Source organism: Vombatus ursinus, unplaced genomic scaffold, assembly GCF_900497805.2.
Source record: "Vombatus ursinus unplaced genomic scaffold, bare-nosed wombat genome assembly UNPS02011700.1, whole genome shotgun sequence".
Classification (NCBI taxonomy): domain Eukaryota; kingdom Metazoa; phylum Chordata; class Mammalia; order Diprotodontia; family Vombatidae; genus Vombatus; species Vombatus ursinus.
The window spans coordinates 89,484-101,807 of NW_020951478.1; the positions used below are offsets into that span (position 1 = coordinate 89,484).

The following is a 12,324-nucleotide window of genomic DNA, read 5'->3' on the forward strand; positions in this document are numbered from 1 at the left end:
CTAAGAGAGATGGTCAAATTATCATCTTTTTTATTAAAATGTTGGCATTTTTAATAAAATGACTAAATTACTAAATTACTCATTAAATTACTAAATTACTCAGAAATTATGTCTCTCAAACTTTTTAATTGCCACAATGTAAGTCCAGGTTTTTTTTAAAAATCATCTTGCTTGTCATTTCTTACACCACAATGATATTCCATCACAATCATATACCATAGCTTGTTCAGTCATTCCCCAATTGATGTGTATCCCTTTGATTCCCAAATCTTAGCCACCACAGAATTGCTACAATTTTTTGTATAAATAGGTCCTTTTCCCGTTTTTATGTCTTTGGGATATAGACCTAGCAGTGGTATTGTTGGATCAAAGGGTATCCATAGATTTATAGCCCTTTGGGCATAGTTCCAAATTGTTCTCCAGAATGGTTGGATCACTTCACAATTCCACCAACAATGCATTAGTGTTTCAGTTTTCCCACATCCCCAACAACATTCAACATTTTCCTTTTTTGTCATATTAGCCAATCTGATAGGTATGAGGTAGTATCTCAGATTTGTTTTAATTTGCATTTATCTAATCAATAATGATTTAGAGTATTTTTGGATATGATTATAGATAGCTTTGATTTCTTTGTCTGAAAGCTGCCTATCCATATTCTTTGACCATTTATCAATTGGGGAATGACTTGTATTTTTAAAAATTTGACTCAGTTCTCTATGTTTGAGAAATGAGGACTTTATCAGAGGTACTTGTTGCAAAAAAAAAAAAAAAATTTCCCCAGTCTTCTGCTTTCCTTTTAATTTTGGTTACATTGGTTTTGTTTGTGCAAAAACTTTTTAATGTTATAGAATCAAAATCATCTATTTTACATTTTGTAGTGCTCTCTATATTTTCTTTGGTCCTAAATTCTTTCTGTATTCACAAATCTGACAAATAAACTATTCCGTACTCTCCTAATTTGCTTATGGTATCACCCTTTATGTCTAAATCATGTACCCATTTGACCTTATCCTGGTATATGGTATAAGATGTTGATCTATACCTAGTTTCTGCCATCCTGTTTTCCAGTTTTCCCAGCAATTTTTGTCAAATAACAAGTCTTTCTTCCAAAAGCTTGGATCTTTGAGTTTATCATATACTAAATTATTATGGTCATTTATTATAATGCAACATATACTGTGGAAGTACCCCTTGAGACTAATATGTCTGTTTTCTATGAGTTAGATTACCAGGCAGATGTACTAGACACAAAATAAGCCTGTTAGCTGAAAGCAGTCACTAAGGAGTCTGCAATGAGCCAAAGTCTTACTCACTCCTAAACATCTTTGCTGGTGTTCATTGAGTGATTTTGCTGAGCCACTAACCCAAATCAATCTTGCAGTCAACTGTTCCTGCGAAACATTCTGTTTCTATGTCCACCTGTTCCTTAGAAAGATTGCTCTTTTTTCCCAACTGCTCCTTGAACTTCCTCTTTGTGGTTTTCAAGCATAAATCTCCCCTGCCTCTCCTGGGCTGTGGGTTCCTTTGTACTTTGTGCTCGGGTGCCTCAGCACTAATGTCTGATTTTCCTTCCAATAAAACTTTTCTGCTTTTAACTCAGTTTGGACTCCTCTGCATTTTGAGGGGCAGGCTTTGCCCAATTGACATTTTCTAATCTATTCCACTGATCCACCACTCTATTTCTTATCCAGTACTAGATTGTTTTGATAATTAGTGCTTTATAATACAGCTTGAAGTATAGTATGACCAGACCACCTTTCTTCATATTTTTTAAATTGATTCTCTTGATATCCTTGATCTTTTGTTTTTCCAGATGAATTTTGTTATTATTTTTTTCTAGCTCTATAAAATAATTTTTGATAGTTTGATTGGTATGGCACTGAATAAAGAGATTAATTTAGATAGAATTGCCATTTTTATTATATTGGCTTGGGCTACCCATGAGCAATTAATATTTTCCCAATTGTTTAGATCTGACTTTATTTGTGTGAAAAGTGTTTTGTTATGATGTTCATACAGTTCCTGGGTTTGTCTTGGCAGGTAGAATCCCAAGTATTTTATAGTCTACTATTATTTTAAATGGAATTTCTCTATCTCTTTCTGCTGGACTTTATTGGTAATATGTAGAAATGTTGATGTTTTTGTGGGTTTATTTTATATCCTGCAACTTTGCTAAAGTTATTATTTATATAGTTTTTCAGTTGATTATGTAGGATTCTCCAAGTATAACATCATGTCATCTACAAAGAGTGATAGTTTTGTTTCTTTATTATATATTCTAATCCCTTCAATTTCTTTTTCTTCTCTTATTACTATAGCTAACATTTCTAGTACAATATTGAATAATAGAGGCGATAATGGACATCCTTGCTTCACCCCTGATCTTATTGGGAAGGTTTCTAGCTTATCCCCATTACAGATAATGCTTGCCAATGGTTTTAGATAAATATTATTTATCATTTTGAGGTAAACTCCATTTATTTCTATGTTCTCTAGTGTTTTTAATAGGAATGGGTGTTGTACTTTGTCAAAGGATTTTTTTGCATGTATTGAGATAATCATATGATTTCTGTTGGTTTTGTTATTGATATGGTCAATTATGCTCATAGTTTTCCTAATATTGAACGAGCCCTATATTCCTGGTATAAATTCCACCTGGTCATTAGATAATTGCTTCTAAAGACAACTTTTCATAGTAAGAACAAGACAATACTGATAAGAACAAGTCTTCAAAAGGGGATGGGCCATTGTTTCTTGCTCCTCCCCAATTGTCTTATGATAAAGAAAAGAGATTAGAGATAAGGTGGATGATATATGACTTCTGGTAATATATTTCTCCAATCTGGGCCCCAGTCTTTCATCTCTAAGAGAGAAGAAATATACTTATGTTACCTAGAGAGGCAGTGTGGATAAAGGAGAGGGCATGTTGAACTTGCAGTCAGGAAGACTTGGATTCATCTCTTGCCTCTGACACTTACTAGCTATGTTTCTATGTCTCAGTTTCTCATCTGTAAAATGGACATAATTGTACTCGTGGAATCTATTTCATAGGGTTGTGAGCCTATTACATTAAGTGTCTTGCAAACTTTAAAGTATTATATACGTTTCAATGATTATTATTGCTTAAGAGGCAGCATGGTTTATCACTGACTTCAGAGTGAAAAAGAACTAGGCTTGAATCCTCCGACATACTGGCTGTGTGACCTTGGCAAGTCCCTTAACACTGTTTGCCTCAGTTTCCTCATCTGTAAAATGAGCTGAAGAAAATGCCATCTATGTATCCTAAATCTAAATGTCACTTTTGTCACCTCTCTGAACATGTTACTTATTTACAAATGTTACCAATGTGGTGCCAGCTAAGGGAGGGGGCAGGGTCTCCACTGATGTGGGGACCTGACCACCCCTCCACCCCCTATCCCCATGGAAGGGTGGGATGGTGAAGGCAGTGGGATGGGGAGGTGGGGCTGGGTAAGTGGCCGTGGGTGGCAATAGCAGCCAGGATAGCAGCTGTGAAGGAATGTTGATGCTGATTAAGAAATTCTGTGTGGTTTTATTATGTTTAGTTCAAGAATACCAGGTTGGACAACTTCACTCTGTGGTTGAAGTCAGCAAAAATGAAATAGGAGGTGGTAAGGCATTAAAGCCTTAAGGAATGAACCTTATGAGAAGGATGGAGAGAAGCGGCAGCACACATACAAGATTTACCACTTAAAGAGTAAAGTTCCTGGGTTGGTCAGGGTGATTGCTTCTGAAGTCTCCCGGTATTTCATGAGAAAGCCGGGAATGCATATCCCTACCGTAGAACAATTGTGATAAATGAATATATAAAGACAACTTCTTCACAAAAATTGAAACCTGGCAGAAATCAGACTTGGGAACAATAGAAAATGAACATAATTTAGATTCTAAAACATAGAAGATGGTTGAAATTGTTCATATTGATATTGCACACCAAAGTCAAGTAGAACCTACAGATTACAAACTGAATGAAGACCCAGCATTATTCCAATCAGTCAAGACCAAGAGAGGACCTTTGGGACCCAGCTGGAAGAAAGGCCAGGCAAATAACCAAGACTGTCCTCAAATGTGTGTTTACAAGTTAGTAATCATCAAATTCAAGTAGTGGGATCTGCAGAGTAAAGTAGAAAACTTAATTCAAAAATAAGAAAAAATAATATTTACCAACTTTCACCACCAGTTCTTTTGTTGGATTGATAAGTGGATGGACCCGACTATTGGAAGAATGGAAGGTGAGACCCAGAAAGAGCTAGAAGCTTTACATAATCAAGGTCAATTGAGGGGAACCAGTGCTGCCCATGACAAATGAGGAGGGATCTGACCAGAAATTTGCAGTGTTGCATGTTTCACAGATATGTGAGTGTGTGATGATCTGTACACATGTACCACTTTGCAAACATGCATATATATGTATGTATATCTACAGCTGTATATAAAACATATGTAGAGCTATAGATACTTGTGTATATATGTACATACACATATCTACTTAGGGAATTAGTACAATTTCTCCAGAGTACTGTACCTACAACAAAAAATGCAAAGGAAAACATTTTCATTATATATACCTAAAGCAGATTTTAATAATTATAAGAGTAATGCCATTAATCGATGAATTGACTACAATGTAATCTAGCTGGTATGTCTCATGAATGTCAAATTGTGGACCAATATATACATTTTTGTTGTTCTCTTAAATTTCTGTTAAAATTTTCTATTTTAGTCTCATGAGTAAACAGACTCCCAAAGCAAAAGTTAAAAAAAAAAGGATCAGGAAAGAGGGAAAGAAGAAAAGGCCATTTCTAGGGCAGGGGGAGGAGGGGAGGAGGGGAGGGAAGAAAACAAAAGAAATTTCCATGATAATTTTGTTGTATATTTGAAAGAATAGCAAGTTGTACATAGTAGAGTTGCAGTTTCATGCACAAGCATCTTTTTTATTGTACTATGTTATGGAAATGTTTGTTTTATTCCATTAATTAAAAACAAAATTAAAAAAAAGAAAGGAGAACTAAACAGCCAGGGCTGCCAAAGTTAAGGTAGTTAAATCTAAGATATTTATCATACATGCTAGCTATTAAAAATTTACTTTTTACCTATAAAAATATTATCATTTTGATTTTAGGCATTAATAATAATAGCAGCCAGAATTTATGTAGCATTTTGAGGTTTGCAAAGAGCTTTACATATTTTATTTTACTTGATCCTCACAACAACCCTGTGAGGTAGGTGCTATAATTATCCCCATTTTACAGAGCGGGAAACTAAAGCTGAGAGCAGTCAAATGACTTGCCCAGAATCAAAGAGCTAGTAAATGTCTGAGACTGGATTCAAGCTCAGATCTTCCTCACTCTAAGTTGAGTACTTTATCCACTTAGAGCATCAAGCATTAGCCAATAGGTAGGAGAGTATTCTGGGAGAAACTGGATCAGGAATATGAAAGGTAGGCAGTTAATAAACACATTGCACATTTAAGCATCTTTTTCAGGGTCATACAACTAGTAAGTGTCTGAGGCTGGATTTGAACTCACATCCTCCTGACTCCAGGGCCAGTGCTCTTTCCACTGTGCCACCTAGCTACCTTTTACAGCATAATTTTAAAATCAATAGATATACAAGACAGACAATGTGTTGAGAGAGTATTGTATTTGAAGTCAGACCTACATTCAAATTCCCAGCTCTGCTATTTACTGCCTGTGTAATCTTGGATAAATCACTTAACCTCTCTGGGCCCCAGCTACCTTATCTGTGCAAGGAGGGGGTTGGACTACCTGGCCGCTGAGATCCTTTCTAGCTCTCATTACTATGTGTAATGCAATAGTCAGCACTGGGAAAAATGAAACAGACCATTCCTTAAATGTGCTGGTTCAATATTTTTATTTATTCTTATGAATATCTAAATTCACAAGACATTGTGAAGGGCAAACTGAAATAGAGGTGATCATAGGCTGACTACAATGAACTTTGGCATCGATTCTATGAGCTGAATTGTGCTCATATGTGTCTAGTTCATCCTATTCTTTCAATGTAATAATTTTCTAATTTAAGATGTAACCAACTACAAGAACTATAAAAATTGTGGGAAACCACAATAAGGAAACAATCTAAATACTAAATGTCATTTCAATAGTCCAATAATTAGATGTGCTTTATAAATAAGAACAAACAGTATTCCATATTGCTTATTGGAACACCTAAAAAGAACCTGCAGCAATACTTTCAATGCTGTGCTGATCTTTACATTTGGTTTGGTCATTGGTTTATTAAATTAGCTTGAATTACTAAAGAAAAAATGAAGGCATACAAAAATCTTTAGAAATATGATACTCTGATTTGTTGGCTATGGTTTAGATATGGTCTGGTTTGAGTGTGGGCAGGAGTTAGATTAACCACTCATTCCAACTACTTTTCCAGGATATTGGCATAATCCAAAAATACTCTGGTGTACAGAATCCCTTGTTTCTTTAAAAATTGCTCAAGTGACACCTTCAGGAGGCCTTCACACTCCCAGCCTCTAGTGTCCTCCTCCCAAATAAATTTAGGTTGTTTTTAATTTGTATCTGCTTATTTGTGTACATGCGTCTCCTCTAACAGAACTTAAGCTCTTTGAGAGCAGGGACCCTTTGCTTGCCCCAATGCCTCGTACAAAGTGGGTGTTTCATAAATGCTTGTCAATTGGTTGATTTTTGCCCTGTGTTCTCACTTTCCTTAGCCAATTTTTAACCAGGATGATGGAGATGTGAGTAGGGAAAGTGGCCGTTGTGAGTATCATGTATGATAAAATTGGGATTTGGGGCTATGGATGGACAGATAATAGTGGATTAGTACTGGCTGGGGGTAAATGTGGAGAGGGATGGTGGTGATAGTGGACGAATTTCCATTATGGGTATTATGACAAATTTACAGATATTTTTACAAGCATACAAAAAGGAAACATTGGACTAGATTATTTCCCTGAACTCCTTCCAGCATGGAGTCCATCTTTAATAAATGTTGAATGAATTAATGATTCTTGTTGGGTGAACACACAGTCCAAATTTCTGCTTGTATAGGAATGTTTGTTGTAGGTTATATCTTGTTCTCACTTGGGCTCTTAAAGGAAGAGCTTAAACCATGAGGTTTATGTCAGAGCTACAGAACTCTGTAATAGTCTTCCTCTTTTATTTTGATACTAAAAAAAAAAAGTGATATAGTGATACACTACATTTGCCTGGGCAGATCAAAGGCTCTGAACCATTTGTAAGGAAATAGATGGGTGTGTTTAAAATCTGCTGAGGCAAATTTCCTATTCTGGAAAACCTTCCTAATCTCTTTAAGGAATAGTTGTCAGTCTCTGGGGGAGTTCACAAGGAAAGCTGCTTGCCCAGAAGTCCTGCTGGGGGCACTCCGCGTCCCTAGAAATCACAACAATTTCATGGGGTGGTTGATGCCCAAGAAGCCCTAGAACAGCTCTCTGCAGAGTAAAAGAGGGAGACTCCTTAACACAGAAACCTTGCAATGGCAAATCATTAAAGTCCCACTTAGTATCTGTTGCTACAACTAAACAGTAACCAATGCTCTTTCCAATTGCTTCAGTTAATGATTGCTATTTCCACTGAAGCTTGATACTGATCTCAAGCCAGGATTCAAAAAGGTGGTTTTCTTTTTAATGTCAGAATAAATTTTTATTTTTCTAATGTTAGTTTATCATTTAGAATTCAGGAGGGGAAAAGTATAGCCTGATTTCACTTTCCTTTCAAGATATTCGTCTGTGAACCACAATACTCAGTATACACTTCAGGATAGATCCCTTCTAATTCTTCCTCTTTCAAACAGTAGTGACTCGTGTAAAAATGTTTTAGAGCCCATTATCTTTTGCATAAGACTTTAGTACTGCATTGTTTCTTATAAAAACATCAGAAGCCCATCAGAGAATAAGATAGAGATTCCCAAAGAAATATTAAAAAAAAAAAACTCAACTGAAAACAAGGCTCGTTGGGTAAACTTTTTTTTTTTTTTTGGCAATTGGGGTTAAGTGACTTGCCCAGTGTCACACAGCTAGTTAAGTGTCAAGTGTTTGGTCCAAGGTCAGATTTGAACTCAGGTCCTCCTGACTTCAGGGCCAGTGCTCTATCCACTGCACCACCAAACTGCCCCTACAAACTTCTTGCTGAAGTGAACCTACTCTGCACAGCTAGGTTAAGATGAAATGAGTCATTTAATAATTAAGCTGAATAAAAAAATAAAAAAGAAAGAAAGCACACTCCTTAGAAAGACAGGTATCCTTCCAATCAATCTGGACAGGTAGTTCTGTTTTTGGAAATACTAGCAAGAACTAAAAGTCTTCAAGATTTTGGAAGTTTATTTCTCAAAAATTAATGAGGAAATGAATAGCTAGGTGGCCTAGTGGAGAGACAGCTAATCCTAGTGTCCTGAATCTTGCCACAGACATTTCCTAGCTGTGCAATCCTGGGCAAGTCTCGGTAACATCTCTCAGCTTCAGTTTCCTTATCTGTAAAATAGGGATAAAATAGCTACAATAATAGCACCCGTCTCCCAGAGTTGTGAAGATCAAATGAGACAATACATATAGAATGGTATATAAATGCTGGCTATTATTATTACTTACTACTCTTGTTACTAATTATTATTATTATTATTACTGCTGCTTCTCACCTTGAAGGCTCACCAGTCCAAGAGCAGCACTTCATCTGGGCTAGCGGTACTCGTGCACTTGGAGCATTCCAGATGTGGACCACTGTCTGGTCCTCTACTCTCCTCCGCCCCCCCCACACCCCCACCCCCCGTCCGGGGGTCATGGAGAATTCCAGGCCTCGTTCCTGCCCCCTTCGTTCCTTCCTGTTCCTGGGGACGCTGTCGCTGAGTTCCAAGTGCCCCTTTGCGCTGTGAGGGCCAGGATGCGTCGGAAGGAAGGCCTCGTGCATCCTCTAAACTTTAGGCCTTCGCATCCCCCGTGGACCAGCACCGGCATGGCGCCGGCGGGTTTAGGCGCCAGACGCCTTGTCCAACACCCGATATCGCTTTGAATGCATGAGACTGAAGTGGACGGAGAGGCCCCTGGCTAAACTGCCGCTTTCCTGAACTGCTCCTTAGGAGGATGGATAGGTGTGTGGGTACCGGAGGGCGGGTGGGGAGAACAGACTGGGGGGGCTGGGGAGGTGCTTGAGCTTAACTGGCTAAACCGGGCTGCTAGGGTGGGCCCCGGGCCTTCCCAGTCGAGGCTGGCCCCGGCCCCACGGCCTCGGGGGCCTCGCGTCGCTCTTCTAAGCCAAAGTTCTCCGCTTCTCGGGCCTCGGGAGCAGGCCGGGGGAAATACGTTAGAGGAGGGAATTCGCAGCTGTTGCTGGGAACGGGCTCATCACAGAGGCTGCCCCTTCCAAAGCTCCAGAAAGACTTAGGGCCGCGGTCTAAGGGGGAGCGCTCTTCCATCGCCGCGCAACCACCCCGGACGGGGAGGAGGCTGGGCGGCGGGCCAAGCCTGCGGCTTGGCGGTCCTGGGGGGGGGGCGCCCATCCCCGGGGAGGCACCGGGCTGGACAGCGCGGGGGACGGGCCGCCGCCGCCCGCCGCTCGCTGCCCGTTAGCGCGGCTTCCCGAGCCAGAACGCCCGAGGATAGCCCTGGGTCAGCTGGGAGCGTGTCCGCTGGGGTCTCCATGGCGATGCTCCTCTGGCTCCCAGCACGCCCGCTTCGGTTGGCATGGAAGCCGCTACCTCGAGGGCCGGTGCGCCTTCGATTGGCCCGATTCAACAGACGCGGGTGGCTTGAAAGTAATTAGTGCTCAGCCCTCCCGGCAGCTTCTGCAAGGAGCTGGAGCTGAGCGCCCCGGCTGGAATCTATTAACTCTCCCCGCCCCTTCCCTCCCCTCCCCCACCCCACTCCCCCAACTCCACCCGCAGCCCCTCTGGCCCCAATCCTGGAGCGCACTCGTTAATTGGAAGGTCTATATATACAGGCGGGACCAGGGAGCGCTGCGGGTTCCAAGCTGGTTTGGGCATCGCCTGTCTGGTCGGTGGGCGGAGGGCCGAAGAGCAGCGCCTCTCCGGTGTCCAAGGAAAGGACGTGACCTTCACTTTGTAATGTATTGTTTGCCTTGAGTTTCGGGAGTGTGGAAGAGGGCTCTCGGGGCTGGGGACGTGCGGTAGGAAAGTACTCTCAAGTTCTAGCTTTAGACGAACGTTCAAATAAAATTAACATTTAGTACCCTTGAGTTGTGAAACGATTTCTAGGCTGGAGGCTCTTTCTTGGAGGAAGATGTGCTTTGTGCATATCTCAAAACTTCTCCCAGTTTTCATCGAGGACTGCAAGAGACACATTCTAGGGTGCTTTATTCAAAAACATTTTCTGTACCCTTAATGCTGTCTCTCCTTATTTCAGTAGTTGCTTTACTGGAGGAAGGAAAGCCTTTCTGTGGCTCGCTAAGGACACCTTTGTATTGGGCGGTGGGGAGGCAAATGGAGAGGGTGGATTATCTGGCTTAACTGTCTCTCCCTGCTCACAGTGGCCTGGGGAGACTGAAGCAATGCGTCGCAGCATCTCCAGGGGCAGGATTCCTCTGGCCCCCACAGCCCGAAGTCAGGAAATCTGTCAGGTGGTTGCCAGAGCCCACCCTGTCCAGGACCCCCCTCAAAGAACTGTACTAGGCCTGCTAACTGAAAATGGGCAGTACAGGAGGACACGTGGCCAGGTAACTTCGAGAGCCCTGGGGGAAGCATCCATCGTTCTGAACATCCTTGTTTATCAAGCATTTTGGTTGAGGCACCTGAGTCTTTTGTTGGCTTTTTTTTTTTTGAGTACTGATCAGTACTGTTGTTAAACTTTAGTCCTCCACTTTAAAATACCCCGGTGGGAGTACTGAGAGCTCTTGGATTGTCATTACCCATAATGCCCTTTGATAGAATTCTTGATTAATGTAGCCTCAGAACTCTGTAAGCCACATCACAAAGTCTGGACGATTTCCTGAAGGTGAGGAATTGCAACAGGCAAAGTGTTGTTATTCATGATGGATATAGAACTAGGCTGGTGACAGGTCGACATGAGTTCAAATCCAGAATCTGCCAGAAAAGGGCTAAGTTACCTATTGTCTGCAACTCCCTAAATGGAGATATCCATTGGTGGAGGGAGTTTATTAAGAGCTTCCTATGGCTGAAATCACAAGTCTGGACAAAAAAAGTTGGAAGATCACAGGAACAGACTAAAACCTTAGTTTTACAGGCAGAAGTCACATCAGATTTCTAGAAGGGAATGGAAGGGTTGATAAGCATTTATATAACACCTACTATATTCCAGGCACTGTGCTAAGAGCTTTACAAATATCTCATTTAATTCTCACAACAACCCTTAGAGGTAGGTGCTGCTATTATCCCCATTTTTACAGCTGAGGAAACTGAGGCAGAGGTTAAGTGGCTTGCTGAGGGTCACACAGCTAGTAAGTGAGGACAGATTTAAACTCGGCTCTTCCTACCTCCAGGCCAAACACTATCCATTGTGCCAACCAGTTGCCTCCTAGACTAGTTATTGTTGCTAAAAATAGCTTTTAATAGATATTACTGGGTAGCGTACAGCTAATTCAAACCTTGAAGTCCAAAATTTACCTGGAAAACTTCAAAACAAACAGTTGCTGTTCTTCTGCTTTGTGATGCTCTGATAATGTGCTCCCAGGCTTTTGTGAGAAAAGGTCTTTATACACTTAATTGCTATAGAACAAAAACTATAATTGTTATGCAGGTACTGATGGAGACTGGACACGGCCATAGATTAGTGTTCTTTCCATGCTACCACATTTCATTCTATGCTGGTACCCCTGCATGAATACCATTTATCTTGAGCCCCACCTCTCCTTCTGAGTATTTTTGGTTTTGCCTTTGATTTGTGGAAATTCTCCTTTAATACATCATACTTGTGGATGGGATGGGTGGGATGGGGCAGTTACTCTCTTGAGGGAAGGAGAGAGAATGGAAGACTTCTTGGAATACAGATAGTCAAGTCCTGTGGCATCTCTTTGATCAAGGGAGGATTGTTTTGTTAGTGTAAGAAAAAGGAAACATTCAGATCAGGTAGGACTAGAGGGCTGATATAGGCTATACCACAGGCTGGAGTGGCTTTGGGGTTGTCAGATAACCACACTGATAGCAGGACTCCAGCACTTGTAATTTAGGAATAAGAACAGTAACTCTGTGTTTGGTATATGTGATCCCCAATATAACCCTGTTAGGGATTATATATCCATTTCACAGGTCAGAAAGCAGGCTCAGAAAGAAACAGCAATTCGCCCCAAAGTCATGAATCTGGAATTAGTTTTCTCTCTC

The 12,324-nt window shown here is 40.7% G+C and overlaps 1 protein-coding gene and 1 pseudogene across 1 annotated transcript in view; both read left to right on the forward strand.

Annotated features, from left to right (window-relative positions):
- Positions 1-3,520: 3,520 nt before the first annotated feature.
- Positions 3,521-4,376, forward strand: LOC114039214 (annotated as a pseudogene).
- Positions 4,377-8,987: 4,611 nt separating this feature from the next.
- CCNA1 (cyclin A1) overlaps positions 8,988-12,324 on the forward strand; it is a 34,779-nt gene continuing 31,442 nt past the window's right edge. The window contains exons 1-4 of the mRNA XM_027856909.1: positions 8,988-9,015; positions 9,112-9,384; positions 9,431-10,092; positions 10,518-10,703. Of these exons, the coding sequence (XP_027712710.1) occupies positions 8,988-9,015; positions 9,112-9,384; positions 9,431-10,092; positions 10,518-10,703 (1,149 nt within the window). The remainder of the gene's footprint in view (positions 9,016-9,111; positions 9,385-9,430; positions 10,093-10,517; positions 10,704-12,324) is intronic.